Consider the following 14,165-nt stretch of genomic DNA (forward strand, 5'->3'; position numbering starts at 1 on the left):
GCGGCTATGTGAGAAGAAAAACAACCCCTCTTAGGACTCGGTGGAGCCAACACGGGGAAGCAGAACTTCAGTCCTGGAAGGGGACCCCTAGAGAAGTGATGGTCAGCACCGAGACGGCGTCCGAGAAACGCGAAGGAGGTCGGGTCCAGTCAGAACCTTCTAGCTACTCGAGCAATAAACTCTGGTAGGTGCCCAGGCTAAGCCTTAGGGCCGAGAGGAACCCAGCGATTACTCAACGGACTAATGTAAGGGCAATCAAATTATCCCCGCGTTCTCGCAAACGCAGGAAGCTAAAACGTTTCCTCCGTCGATCAATCTAACTTGCGGCTCTGCGAAGGCTCCGGTATTAGAGGGCGGGAGTGCTCTGTGCTCCCATCCAACTCCGAACCCGCTCGGACTCGGGGACCGGTTTTGGACAATATCATCCCGTTGAGCTAAGTTATGTCAGAAATGAAGTAGGCTGACACAGTCAAGCAAAGCTCGCACTGACATCACCACGGCAGAGGATGAGATCACTTGAGAGGATTTGGAGGTTGCGGGCTTCCGACTTCTCAATGTTCTGATGATGTTTTGGGTGCATTTCCTCGGATTGTCATCCACTTGTTGGGACGGAGTGATACATTCAGATATTCCTACTCTTCCTCGGCAGGCAGTGTCCATCGTTTTCCCAAAGAGAAACAACGAGAGTATTAACTATACCAGTGATTTTTACTACTTGAAGTTTGCTTTAAGTTGCAAAAGCTCTTCACAATCCAATAGCATACTGCTGGCGTGGCTTTAAGGCAAACAGACACGTAGACTGGAAGAGCCGTCTAAAAGGACCTTGCCGAACAAACTTTCCTGTTTAGAATCATTACCAATCCTATAGGACTCTGTAACCCCAAAGTTCCTATGCAGTGAGACAAGAAGCATAATCGCGGCGTCCACACACTTGCCTCTCAACAAATCGCTCATCAACAACCTCAAGAGTTCCCCCCGCCTTTCAACCTAATCAACTGACCCAACTGCTCGGTCATGTCAGACAGTCAGAGTCCCAATACCACGCACCTGCCTATCACCGTAAGTAGCCAAGCCACTTATCACCTTCCAGAAGCAGACAGCTCGAGAAACTAGGTGCTCGGCGAACTTCTTTGCCCAAATTGACAGTTGCTGCGCAGCTGGGCGGCTGGGGTCGCCAAGACCGCCAAGGTCAGCTTGGTCCCTATCGTATGGAACCAAGCTCTGCTTATCATGTACTTTCATATTGGCCAAGCGTTTACGGTAGTATCGGTCAATCTTTGGTGCTTCCCTCAGCTCGGGTTCGATGGGCATGATGTTAGGCCGCGTGCCTGGATTTCGCCAGCCTCCCCTAAAATCATGACTGCCATGGCATTCTCCACACCAACGTCTGCCATGCGGGGGACAAGAAAGACCGTCTTATTAGTTTGTCTTGGATGATGACGAACGCGATTGGAGATATCAAGTACTTAAAGATCGAGTGATTGCTCTGCCTTGAGGAAGCTTGTAGCACCCCTAGTCCCATCGTCAAGTCTGCGTCAAGTAGTGTGGTATTCACTTGGAATCACTTCAAAGGAACATCAACAGCATGGTCCGCATCAACTCTGCAGCCCTTTTGGGCTCTGCTATTGTTGGTTTGACCAGCGCAGCTGGCGCTGGCACCAAGGCCGAGTATGCCTCCGGTGCAGTTCACCACCGCATCATGGGCATCAAGATGGTGAGAACACAAAATTACATGCCCATCTGGACTCAATCCAACTTTACTAACGGTTCTACTAGGCTCAATGGGAAGAGGAAGCTGCTGCTGGTCTAATGGATAGTGCCAAGTACCCCGAGCTCGGCTACACCCCCTGCGTCGACGGCTTCGCTGCCGCAGTTCCCGGAGACTTCAACAACACCTTTAGATGCAGAAATGTAAGTCAATTGGGCCTCCTCCCAAAAATCAACTGACCTCCTTCAGATCGATCTGTACCACTTCTTGTCCCACGAGCAGCTCGGCAGCTGGGGTGGAAGAGGTTCCTCTTCCTGGGGTTGGACTTCGGCTGACGGAAGAGAATTCGTCGCCATTGGCCAATACGACGGCACTGCCTTTGCTGAAATCAGCAAAGAGGGCAAGCTGGTATACTTGGGTCGTCTGCCTCAGTACGATTCCATCGGTTCAAACTGGAGAGAAATCCGAATTGTCGGCGACCTTGCCGTCATTGGCTCCGAAGCCATCAAGCACGGCGTCCAGTTCTTCGACATGAAGAAGATTCTCGACCTCGACCCCGCGAACCCAAAGAACTTCACCCAGGCCGAGCTTACCGGCCATTGGGATGAGCTTCCCGTCGGTCGTACCCACAACATCGTTGTCAACCAAGAGCTCAACTACGCCATTGCTTGCGGTTCTGTCGGTGGTAACGCGACGATTCGTGTAAGAGACAACCTCCCCTGCCGCGGCGGGTTGATCTTCCTCGATATCAGCGATCCCACCAACGTCACCAGTCCCGGGTGCGCTGCCGGCGACGGCTATGTCCACGACGCCGAGTGCCTCGTCTACCGTGGCCCCGATGCTCGTTACTATGGTAGAGATATCTGCTATGGGTACAACGAGGACACCTTGACCATCTACGACGTCACTGACAAGACCGGCAACGTCACGAACATCATCTCCATTAGCGACTACCCCGGCGCTCAGTACGTCCACCAGGGTGTCGTCAACAACGAGACGTGGCAAGAGTACATCTTCCTCGACGACGAGTTCGACGAGCGTGACGCCAAGGTCGGCCCGATGACCCAGGGTCTTCCCACCACCCACATCTTTGACATTCGCGACCTCGAGAAGCCCGTGTACACCGGTCACTACGCCGGAAAGACACGTTCCATCGACCATAACCAGTACATTGTCGGCCGTTACCTCTACCAGTCCAACTACGGCAACGGCCTAAATGTCATCGACGTCAGCAGCGTCACCAAGGATCCTACCGGAGCCAGCATCTGCGAAGCCGGCTTTTTCGACATCTACCCCGAAGACGACGAGGAAGTCGGAGGCGGCAAGGTCCAGTTCGCCGGTTCCTGGTCATCCTTCGCCAACTTCAAGTCCGGCTTCATCTTTGTCCACACCATCGAGCGCGGTAGCTTCGTCGTCAAGATGACCTCCAAGGAGTGCCCCAAAGCGCCCGTCTGCAATGCCGATAACTGCCTCCGCGCTCTGAGGGCATCGTCAATTCCGGACCGCCTGGAGGAGTCTATTGAGTTTTGCGGTAACTTCACTCGGCGACTAAACACTGATGAGGAGCTGCTGCCAGAGTATGCCACCAGCGCTTGTGTCGAGAACAAGGACAACAGCCCCGTTGAAAGGGTTAGCAGCGCTTGTGCTTGTATCCCTACCCCTGTCGTGCCTGAATTGCCCAGAACAACGACACGGCCTCCCGTGCCGACGGTGCTGCCCCCTAAGGCTTGAAGTAATGTGATTTCGGGACCCTTGAGTAGTGAATAATAGATTTGATTTACATACATGAGTGACGATAGAACTGTAGACACTCGACATCTGCCCAAGCGCAAACTTTGTGATGACACTAGATAACCTCATGAAGCATCTTCCAAGTTGAAATTTCACAATGTCGAGACAATGAATACTCCCAAGGTCGGAATTGCTCCCAATGACACTTTTCCCAAGCCTTGCAGGAAAGTCTCAATTCTTCTCTGTCCCCAAGTGTCAACGTGTGCGATGCGTTCCTTCCGGCCATGGCTCCTTGTACTCGGGACAAATTAGATACAACTCGTAAAAGTAGTACTCCAAGTAATGCACGTCGTACGGATTGTCGTAATCGCTTCCAGACTCAGTCGGGCCACGCCATTCGACGCCAAGTTCCTCTGCGCCTCGTCTTTCTGCTTCGGTCAATTCGTTGCCACCAAGCTCTTCCAACTCATCCAACATTCGTTCCGTCCAATTTGAGTCCCAAAACTAAGGGAAGAGCGGACGGTCATCCGACCCATTCCCCAGATACTCACTGCTTCCTGCACGAAATCTACAACCAACTCTTCTAGCAATTCAACTAGTAGATGTTGATCTTCTATGATCTCCGTATGGTCTATGTCAATCCAATCCGACCCCATACAAGTCAGGGAATGTGCGTCGCAGTAGCTGTGAACGAGACCCAGGGCCTCGAAGGTCATAAACCTGATTGCTTCAGCATAACTTAAGAGTGTCATCTCCGGGCCGCATGAGCTATAGAGCTCTACCACTTTATCCATGTAATTGGAGAGAAAATTCTTGTCCGAAATGCTCGAAAATCTAACAAAGCCTTTCATCATCCATGTAAATGGAACGCACCCCCTCGCTTAGCAAGGACAGCAACAGCCATCCGTAAGATTGCGGCCAGTCACAGTGGTCATCACTTTTTCGAAGGCGTCCGACTTTGCAGCTCTCAATTCTGTCCTCCAAGATCTCAACCAGTTCCCGGACATGGTGCCTAGAAGGTAAAAGACGTAGTGCGCGGCAAAAATTGAGTCATCGGCGGTCCTGTTGATGGGGCCCACGGGCGATCGCAAGAACACATCTCCTCCATGGTCTACCAGCCAGCAAACAAATAGTGGTTCCAAGAACCGCCGAAGTCGATTCTCTCGCAGTCGAAGGTCAAGGAAGACAGATGAACCGGGCATAAATCCGTGACGACGTAATAACTCAGCTAGATGTATGGTGTCAATTTCATGGAATATCCAGTCCCAGCCGGTGGCTTGGTCAGCTTCAGCCCAAACCTGCAATTTTTGGGGGGCCTGCAACAGGCTTTCTTGGAAATCTCGACCTCTTCCGATCGAAATGCCGCTCATCGGCCTTGTTTCCCCGGTATTTCGCTTTTCGCAAAGACCTTTGTTTGGCAAGGTTCTTTCTGGAGTTCTTGGATTTCGGGCTTGCTCCATGCGGAGGACGTAACAACGCCGAGCGCGCTCCGATGCATCCCCAAGGAGAATATCCAACGCTGGCACATTACCAGCCGCATCCCTCATTCCATACGTCCGTATGTCGCAGCCAGCGTCGAGAAGGTACTTCACGCAAATATAACAGGAACAACGTTTACATCTTTCGTAGTTCCGGTCGTTGACGCAGTACTCAGAGCTCAGAAGCATAGCCGTCTCGAGTGCAGTAGCACCCGTTTTGTCGCGCTGGTTGAGGATGTTGGCATCCGCAACTTTGACTAGAGTTTCGAGAATCTCCGTTTTCGCTGCTGCAAGATGCAGCGGACTTCTTCCATAGATATCCAGTTCAGCTATTGAGTCAGGGGACCGACTTAAAACGCGGCCTACTTCATCGAAATCGCTACGAATGACTGCCATGCCTAAAGGCCCGCATTCAGAGGCTTGTTTCTTATTTAGTCAAGATCATGTGGGAAACTTCATGAATGAACGGTACCTGTTGCAGCCTCCGGAAACTTGTCATACGACGGTATGCTGCCATCTATCGCAATCCAATCGTTGGAGATGTCGGAGGAAACCCCGTTCAAGATGGCCGGCTGGCTATCCAAGTTGGCCAGTGATAAGACCTCGACGGCTTCTCCAACCCAAACGCGATTTTGAAATGTCAAATGATGTATGGGTGAGATCCCTGCCATGATTCAGAAACATATTCGTGTTACCTTATGATGAAGCATCGGTACCTACCTTTGATGTCGTAGGAATAGGCTGGAGTACCGTAAGAGAGTAGCATTGGGATAATTTCCGAGAAGGTCCTGATTTCAGGAAGCCATTCGCCCCAGGAGATAAAGGTATCTTGGATATGTCCCACACATGTGTTTGTTCAGCCACATCTTGATCCCAAGTATGAGTGGGTTATGTATGACGCACTGAAAAAGCAGCATGATGCATCAATGTCATGTTTTGATCGTCCACAGCAGTCGGACACGTTTGCTTTTCTTCAAGTAGTCTTGCCAACTTCTTTAAGCAGGCAGTAGCGAATTCTTCATTACTTCGTCTAAGCGGACGTGAGTGATCGGTGGATTTCCTCATTAAGTCGATGATGCGGTAAGCGGGATCCGATTTGGCGTCAACAATTGGATAGTAGGTAAAGCTGGGACTGATGCTGTAGCCGCCAGCTCCTGACGTCAACGCCAATGAAACATCGATGACTGATTTGAGAAGGCGGGAGATGCCGGTGTACTTCCGACTTGCCTTGAGTCGTTGCTTTCGCGGCATTGTTGAAAGTGGACAACTCGACCAATGGCCTCGGGACTCCCATTCGCCGGACAAGGTAGTATAGCCTCGTTGCATCTGTACTTGCCTGATTGATCTTTCAGGGCGCGGGCAGATACATAGTCTATTAACTTTCAAAACGGTCCGTGGGTTCCGTGATGACTCTGCTGGAGTTCCTTTCCAATGGACTTTCGATAGGTCCGAGGCAATGTCTTGGTTGCAATCCCTCCCTGAAAATTCCATGTCACCGCATAAACTCTTGAGCATTGCTGGCTTGGAGGCCGTTCCGAGAGCTAAAACCCTCAGAGACTTGTTTTCTTCTTCTAGAAGCTGTCGTCTTCCAAAGTTTTGACGAATCATTTGAAGTTCCTCTACAATAGAGTTGTGCGATAGTCGAAGTTCATGTCTGCTCTCAAGAAACTCAGTTGCCATAGCTCCGGAGTGAGCCGCAAAGAGCTGAACGGTCCGATCCATACTGCTTTGTAGACCTGGCAGCTTTTCATTGATGTTGGCCACTGGCGTAGCGAGTGCTGCCACTTCTGATCGGACTAGGAGCATTTCGGAAACCTGATCGCGGGAATTTGACTCGATGGTCATCAGTCTAGTCGTGTTCCTGTTCGAGTTCTCCCTACTAGGATGTCAGAAACCTCGGTGCTGGTGGAGAAACTAAACTTACAGTCCCAAGGTACCCTGCAGCGTTTGCAGAGCTCCATGGGCTTGTTGCAATTGTTGAGCCAGGTCTCGAAGCTTAGGTCGATGGAACGCAAAAGTCAATTTCTTCTTGTTGTTCTCCAGCCGCCTCGTCCAGGTGCTGCCAGCACGATCAGAAAGCTCAACGCACAGAGCCTCGACAGCGCTGAGGTCCACTTCGCAGCTTCGTATGTTCTGCTCTACCGCAATAATGATGTCTGGGCTTTGGTCTTGAAAACCAGCCAACGCCGTCTTCACTGCACGGAGAGCGACTGCCAGGCTGTCATTCTGTTTCTTGACGTTGCGTAATTCCTCTTCACGGCCCTCAAAGGCGTCCATGTACTTGACGATGCCGCCGGTGATCTGCAGGCCCAGAGATAGCAGGCCGGCAACTGAGGCTGCCAGGCCTAGGCTCTCAGCCGCCATATTCCGTTGGAACTGTGAGCGATGATGCGGAAGCGTTTGGCAACTCTTTGGAGGATTGGTGAGATGTTGATGAAAGGCCTTGATCAACCGTGCTGTTTGTTGTGAAGGCAACAGAGATGGAGAAATCAGGCTCCCTGCTGAAGCTGTCGGGTGTTTTGTGAGGGGTCAAGATCAGGCTGGCATGTGCTTTCTTTGGGAGGGCTCAAAATGATAAGGCTCACCTTTGGAGAGGAACGTTCCCATTCGCTGCGACTGAGGCATTGTGATTGGATGTCATGAATGTGCAGCTCTGAGTCTTCTGAGAGCAAGGCATGTTGGATCATCCTCAGTTTCCTCGCAAATTATTGGATATTTCTTTGGGTGATGTTAAATTTCTGTATGCTGGGCAACTCTGGCACCACATAAACACTTCTTACATCAGGCGGGTCCCAAGCTGACCTTTGCAGAGTTTTTTTTAGTTTTTTTTTTTTTGGATGACCTTGACGATGTTTCCAAAATGGACTCAGAAGACCTACCTTAGGTGATTTATAAGAACGACAAGGGCTTGCACCAACCATCATCTACTCAAGCTGTATGCCAAATGGAACGATCGCCTTGCACTAATATTGCCTAATATTTATAGGCAGATTATGCAGAAACGAGGAGGTTGCTTGGATTGATAGTTACTACCAGCAAAGGACGTTAACAAGGCATCGTGTGAGGAGTCGTGAGGCTCTTCAGGAGGTCAAGCTGAAGAGCCAATTCGAACAACGGCGTGCTCGCACGGGGCTTGATGCAGCCATGAACCATCACCCCAGGGGCCGTTCGTCCGCATTCACGGTGCATTCGATGCTTCCCTTAGTCCGGGGAAGAGGAGTCATAGGTAGAGCCCCTTGCAGAGGTCGATGGAAGAATGCCGTGACAGCTCTAGCAATTGATGGCGATGCTTGCTTCTTCTGAGCAAGCTAACTATCCGTACTACGTAGATGATGTCGCTTAACATCAGCAGCAAAGTCCGAAAAGGGGAATTCCAACCGCCCAAGCTTGAAGAACACTGCACCAGACACGTGCCAGGCAGGACCGTTTCCAGCTGTGCCAAAGACTCAAAAGAGGCAGAGAGAATAGAAGAATGAGCAAAAAGAAACAACAAACCCCAAGACAGGTGAAACTCCTTTGAAGCGAGCGAATAGAAGTAGCTAGCGCGCATCAGCCTGCAAAAGGCTAAAAGGTAAAGAGAGACACACCGCCCGAGACAGTTGACTACCAGTCCGGTAGTCCCTGACCCCTTGAGAAGCGGGTACCACACCCCCCAGCACAGTATGATATGATTATGTAATGGGCACAAGTACTTAGCACAGGGCCCGCGGGCAATATTCCACTTAGAAGAATCAAGCATCAATTAGCGCATCTTTCACCCTTGAATGACGAAGCTCCTGCTTGAGTCGAGCGGAAGAAGAAGTGAGCTGAGAACGGTCAACCGCGGCGACATCCGAAGCCGGAAGGACCAGGGACGGGTTCAGTCGTTGCGCAAGTTGCGCATGCGCTCCAGTCAAAAAACAGCGGGCCGGGGGAAGGCGTCAAGGGCGTGGAAGGCGTCAAGGGCGTGGAAGGCGCGTCGGGATTCCTCCCCTGTGGGAGTTGCTGGTCGCACATACCAAAAGACGCGGGTAAACGGCGATACAGTAAATCCGCTCCCCCACGATTGCACGATGCGGATGGGTCCTCTCATGACTCGGTCCACTTACGATGCTCCTCTTCTCCTTCTCCAGGTCCGGAGTCGCACCGCACCGGGGGTCCACGCTGGTTTATGAGAGACTTCTGGGATGTGACTGGATTGAATTCAGGGCTGGTCGCCAAGCACCCAGCACATGAAAGCCCCAGATGGCAGAAACGATGGGCAAGACGCACCTGGCAGAGTCACAAGTCAGCCCATTCCTTGGTTAGACCACCTGTACTTCGTAGGCTGTATCCGTAGTCCTGCAACCACCCCGTGTGACTGTACTTCGTACCCGTCTGCAGCAGCCAGCAGCTCTTTCGGCACTTCGCTGTCTCGGAATCTTTGGAGACCTTTGGTCCTTACCTCACTGGGATCCTTTTTTTTTCTGCCGGCCAACAGAGAAAGCTACGTCTTTTCTCCTTCTCTTCCTTCCCCTCTCAACCACATCTCTCTTCCTCCTCTTCTCTCTCATTCACACCTCTTTTTCTCCCATCCCCGAAAAAGAAAGACAATCAAGATGCTGTCCTCTGCCAGAATCGCAACCCGGCAAGCTGCCGCCCGCCGCATGGGCGCTCTGCCCGTGACGGCCGCAAGAGCCGGTTCTACCTGGGCCAACGTCCCTCAAGGTCCTCCTGTATGTCTCAAACACTCCAGATGCCAATTGAATGCGCCACGATTGCTAACGAATGCCGCAGGATGTAAGTCCGAAATGCGCCGATTGATAGGATCCCGACAATCATCACGAAGAACTGTTTTGCTAATTGGCCACTTTTTCGCAATGAACAGGCCATTCTCGGTATGACGCACCTACCTCGGTGGAGCTCTCTTAAGCTTCGCCGGTTGACTCAATTCCATGACTGACAATAGACAAACAGGCATCACGGAAGCCTTCAAGGCCGACAAGTTTGAGCAGAAGATCAACCTCGGTACGCATAAACCCCCCGCCAAGCCACTTTTACCACCACAACCACCACCACTCTAGCTAGAGCTGTCACAAGCTTGCTAGCTACAACGCTAGCCGGCCGTCAGTTGCTAGCTGCAAACACACAACATCTACTACCATCAACACAATGAACATGCCCATTGACGCAGACAAACAACAGGTGTCGGTGCCTACCGCGACGACCAGGGCAAGCCCTACGTCCTCCCCTCCGTCCGCGCCGCCGAGGAGAAGGTCATCGCCGCCAAGCTGAACAAGGAGTACGCCGGCATCACCGGTGTCCCCGAGTTCACAAAGTCCGCCGCCGTCCTCGCCTATGGCGCCGACTCCTCGGCCCTCGACCGCCTCGCCATCACCCAGTCCATCTCCGGCACCGGCGCCCTGCGCATCGGCGGCGCCTTCCTCGCCCGCTTCTTCCCCGGCGCCAAGAACATCTACATCCCCACCCCCTCGTGGGCCAACCACGGCGCCGTCTTCAACGACTCGGGCCTGACCGTCAACAAGTACCGCTACTACGACCCCAAGACCATCGGCCTCGACTTTGAGGGCATGGTCGCCGACATCAAGGCCGCTCCCAAGGGCTCCATCTTCCTCTTCCACGCCTGCGCCCACAACCCCACCGGTGTCGACCCTACCCCCGAGCAGTGGCGCGAGATCTCCGACGTCGTCAAGGCCCAGGGCCACTACTCCTTCTTCGACATGGCCTACCAGGGCTTCGCCTCGGGTAACACCAACACCGATGCCTTCGCCGTCCGCCACTTCGTCAAGGAGGGCCACAACATCTGCCTCGCCCAGTCCTTCGCCAAGAACATGGGTCTCTACGGCGAGCGTGTCGGTGCCTTCTCTATCGTCGCCAAGGACGCCGAGGAGCGCAAGCGCCTTGACTCCCAGGTCAAGATTCTTGTCCGCCCTCTGTACTCCAACCCCCCCGTCCACGGTGCCCGTATCGCCTCCACCATCCTCAACGACGCCTCCCTGAACCAGCAGTGGCTCGGTGAGGTCAAGGGCATGGCCGACCGCATCATCACCATGCGCGCCCTTCTCAAGGAGAACCTCGAGAAGCTCGGCTCCGCCCACGACTGGTCCCACATCACCAGCCAGATCGGCATGTTCGCCTACACCGGCCTGACCAAGGACCAGATGGACGCCCTTGCCAACGACCACTCCGTCTACGCCACCAAGGACGGCCGTATCTCCGTTGCCGGTATCACCAGCGGCAACGTTGGCCGCCTCGCCGAGTCCATCTACAAGGTCAAGGGTTAAATCTTGCCCGTGTGAATGTTTGTGATTTTTCCCCAACGCGAGTCTCGGGCAATTTGTATGCTCCGAGCTAGCTTGCATTCCCCAAGAGATATCACGAGTTTTTGTTGAAAGGGTAGTTGGTTTTCTAAAAAGGGGGTTTTGTACAACCAAAGGGGGAGAGGTCTTCTCTTTTGCGCAGCCAAGGTTAGAATGGCCGGTGGACATAGAAAGCGTTTGGCACCCCTTGGTAGACCACACATGCATTCCAGCTGTGTACAATATAGCGACACGTCTTTCAATGTAAACATGTCCAATCCAATCGCTCGCTTGCTTGCTGTGAACAAACACACTACTCTGCCTCTTCACTCTTGGCTATGGGTTCTTCCTCACGCCCTATCCAACCTCGCCAAGTCCCGACTCGCATCCTCCAACTCCCTCTCCATCTGCCTCTTCTTCCTCGCCATCTCCTTCATCGTCCTCGCCTTGCCTTCTTCCCCCTCAATCCCAACCCCGTACCCCTCCAACTCAGCCCGGAGCGTAATAATCGTCCCCTCAAGCCTCATCCTCGCATCCCTCAAATGCGCAGAATAATTCGTCAGCGCAGCCACCATCTCTGGCGAATAGACTTCTTTCCGAACCCCCTCCCTCGCACCCACGGCATCCGCCTCGGCCCTCTGCGCCGCCAACCCCGTCTCCGCAGCCCGAAACTCGAGACTCCGCGCCACGACGCCGTGTTTGGCCTCTAGGCTTCTAACCAGGAGCGTCAACGCAGCGGTGTGCTCGTCCAGACACCGGGTAAGAGTATCCGCCGCACGGAGACGTTCTCGAGTCAAAGCGAGTTTTGATTCGCGGACGTCGGATTCGAGTTTATGGTATGTTGTTTGCAGGCCCGGCACGGCGCGGTGGAGGAAGGAAGGGTTCGTTGTCGGGTTTGCGATGCGGGCTAGGGAGACGGCTGAGGTGTGGAGGGTTGTTGAGACGAGGTCGCCTAGGTGGGGGAGGAGGAATTGGAAGTCGGTGAAGGGCGGGTTGGAGAGGAGGATTGTGGCGGATTCGGGGGAGAGGGGGGAGGTTGAGGTTAGGAGGGGTGGGAGGAGGAGGAGGAGGTCGAGGAGGGGTTCGGGGAGGTGTTGTTGTTGTGTGTTGCAGGTGCTGGTGGTTTGTGGTTGTTGTGAGGAAGTGTTCGTGCGGGAGATGGTTCTTGGTGGTGCGGATTTCGGTTCTGGGGGTGCGGTTGTTGAGATTGCGCTTATGAGGAGGTGTTCTTTCGCTGCTGTGAATCTGTGGTCTGCGAGTTCCTGTGGTTTAGGTATTAGCTGGGGCCCATCTGAGATCTAATTTCTGGCAGAAGTAGGTAGTCTAGCCTTGGCAGCCAGGGGAACAAACATTTTGTATCGCATCATGTTCTTTGGTCGCCGGTTTCTTGGTCGAGCCGTCCGGGTTGAGGATTGCCGTTGTGAGGGTGTGATGCAGCGCCGCAAACTCGGGGTTATTTTGCAGGACCGAGGCCTCGACTGGCGGTAACATGGCGAAGGTTGGCCTTCTGCGTCATCAGCAGGTTTGACGTTCTCGGCAAAGTGCTTCGCAAGCTTTGAGTCAGTGGGTGCGGGCGAGTGGAAACGGTAGTCTGTATGGCGTCTATCTGCTCAGTGGCATGTCACAGCGCAAGTTGATCGTCGAGCTACCCAACTTTCCCTCCTGTCTCGGTGATTCGGTGTGGAGGGGTCAAACGGTCGGGCACTTGGGAGACCACGGACCCTTGTCACGAAAGCAGCGCGCAGTCACCTGACCCACCTCAATTGACTTCACCGGCGGAGTCTCCACCCTGGCTTGTCACGACCAATCAGAATCATCAATTGCCGGAAGGCGGAACATCCACCGCCCGATATCGAAGCTCCGATTTCTGACCATTGGCCAAAAAATCATCTCCAAGCTCTCACGACATCGACTTCAACGGGCGCCGACGACAATCACGAACGACACTCGACCGCCACGGCGCGCAGCTCCCCGTTTGTCCGTCCGAATACCTCTACATCCCCCGAATCGACACCCCCACACATAATCGGATACGAACAACGCCCAAAATGAGCTTCACAACCCTGAGGCCGAGGACCTCCCTCCTCACCTCCCTCCAAAACCTCACCCTCGCGCCCTCCACCACCTCCCGCGCCTTCTCGACATCCCACCCACTCGCCACAAAAACAATCTCCCTCCAAAAGATCCCAACCTCAGCCGTACCCCCCTACCCCCACGGGCCCCGCCTCCTCTACAAACAATCCAACCACGGCCTCTACGGCGCCTCCCGGATCCGCCACGGCCACAACGTCTCCCCGAAACACGGCCAAGTCACCCCGCGCACCTGGCGCCCCAACGTCCACCGCAAGCGCCTCTGGTCCGAATCCTTGGGGGCCTGGGTCCGCACCCGCCTCACCACCCGCGTCCTGCGCACCATCCGTAAGGAGGGCGGCATCGACGCCTACGTGACCAAGACCAAGGCCGCGCGCGTCAAGGAGCTGGGCCCTGGAGGGTGGAAGCTAAGGTGGCTCATCATGCAGACTGCTACCTTCCGGGACCGGTATGTGGAGGAGAGGGAGAAGCTTGGAGTCGAGGGCGAGATGAGGGAGGATCAGACGGATTTGGTTACCGTCATGGTTGATGCTGCTACGCCGGGACCGCTGAGCGCTGTCAGCAGGGGGATTCTGGAGAAGAGGGCTGCGCAGATGATTATGGAGGAGTTTGCGCTGGGCTCGGAGGCTGACTTTGGGGCGGAGCATGGTGAGGCGTATGAGGATGTTCATGTGCCTGGCATTGGGGAGCCGGTCACTGAGCAGAGGATATGATTTTGAGTATGGTGGTGGTCGTCACATGTTGAGATAGAGTGTATGTTTCGGGAAAAAAAGTCATTGTATCATATGTACAAAAATTCTCATGTCATCAAACTACTTTTTAGAGGGTCTCAAGTCTACAAGATGAGAACCCCTTTCTTGTTTGTGTCTACAAAAACCG

General features: G+C 53.6%; 6 protein-coding genes across 6 annotated transcripts; 3 read left to right on the forward strand and 3 right to left on the reverse strand.

Moving 5' to 3' along the window:
* Positions 1-1,585: 1,585 nt before the first annotated feature.
* BDP81DRAFT_314053 (uncharacterized protein) lies at positions 1,586-3,439 on the forward strand (the record flags this gene model as incomplete). Its single annotated transcript, XM_060583959.1, has 3 exons — positions 1,586-1,714; positions 1,777-1,911; positions 1,958-3,439. 3 exons carry the CDS (start codon positions 1,586-1,588, stop codon positions 3,437-3,439), a joined length of 1,746 nt encoding a protein of 581 aa, XP_060447932.1.
* Positions 3,440-4,173: 734 nt separating this feature from the next.
* BDP81DRAFT_175585 (uncharacterized protein) lies at positions 4,174-5,589 on the reverse strand. The gene has a single exon (XM_060582205.1). The coding sequence runs from the start codon at positions 5,311-5,313 to the stop codon at positions 4,321-4,323; it is 993 nt and encodes a 330-aa protein (XP_060447933.1). The 5' UTR covers positions 5,314-5,589; the 3' UTR covers positions 4,174-4,320.
* A 947-nt stretch (positions 5,590-6,536) lies between these two features.
* On the reverse strand, positions 6,537-7,281 carry BDP81DRAFT_391449 (uncharacterized protein; the record flags this gene model as incomplete). Its single annotated transcript, XM_060587548.1, has 3 exons — positions 6,537-6,571; positions 6,642-6,793; positions 6,842-7,281. 3 exons carry the CDS (start codon positions 7,279-7,281, stop codon positions 6,537-6,539), a joined length of 627 nt encoding a protein of 208 aa, XP_060447934.1.
* A 2,213-nt stretch (positions 7,282-9,494) lies between these two features.
* Positions 9,495-11,180, forward strand: BDP81DRAFT_458833 (aminotransferase class I and II; the record flags this gene model as incomplete). The annotated part of the gene is made up of 3 exons (XM_060593464.1): positions 9,495-9,615; positions 9,853-9,903; positions 10,081-11,180. 3 exons carry the CDS (start codon positions 9,495-9,497, stop codon positions 11,178-11,180), a joined length of 1,272 nt encoding a protein of 423 aa, XP_060447935.1.
* A 365-nt stretch (positions 11,181-11,545) lies between these two features.
* On the reverse strand, positions 11,546-12,846 carry BDP81DRAFT_368894 (uncharacterized protein; the record flags this gene model as incomplete). Its single annotated transcript, XM_060586574.1, has 2 exons — positions 12,546-12,846; positions 11,546-12,457 (listed from the first exon to the last, which is right to left on the reverse strand). Exons 1-2 carry the CDS (start codon positions 12,684-12,686, stop codon positions 11,546-11,548), a joined length of 1,053 nt encoding a protein of 350 aa, XP_060447936.1. The 5' UTR covers positions 12,687-12,846.
* Positions 12,847-13,116: 270 nt separating this feature from the next.
* BDP81DRAFT_175637 (ribosomal L28 family protein) lies at positions 13,117-14,139 on the forward strand. Its single transcript, XM_060582206.1, has one exon. The coding sequence runs from the start codon at positions 13,244-13,246 to the stop codon at positions 13,997-13,999; it is 756 nt and encodes a 251-aa protein (XP_060447937.1). The 5' UTR covers positions 13,117-13,243; the 3' UTR covers positions 14,000-14,139.
* Positions 14,140-14,165: the final 26 nt, after the last annotated feature.

Source organism: Colletotrichum phormii (genome assembly GCF_030913505.1).
Source record: "Colletotrichum phormii strain CBS 102054 chromosome Unknown BDP81scaffold_5, whole genome shotgun sequence".
Classification (NCBI taxonomy): Eukaryota; Fungi; Ascomycota; class Sordariomycetes; order Glomerellales; family Glomerellaceae; genus Colletotrichum; species Colletotrichum phormii.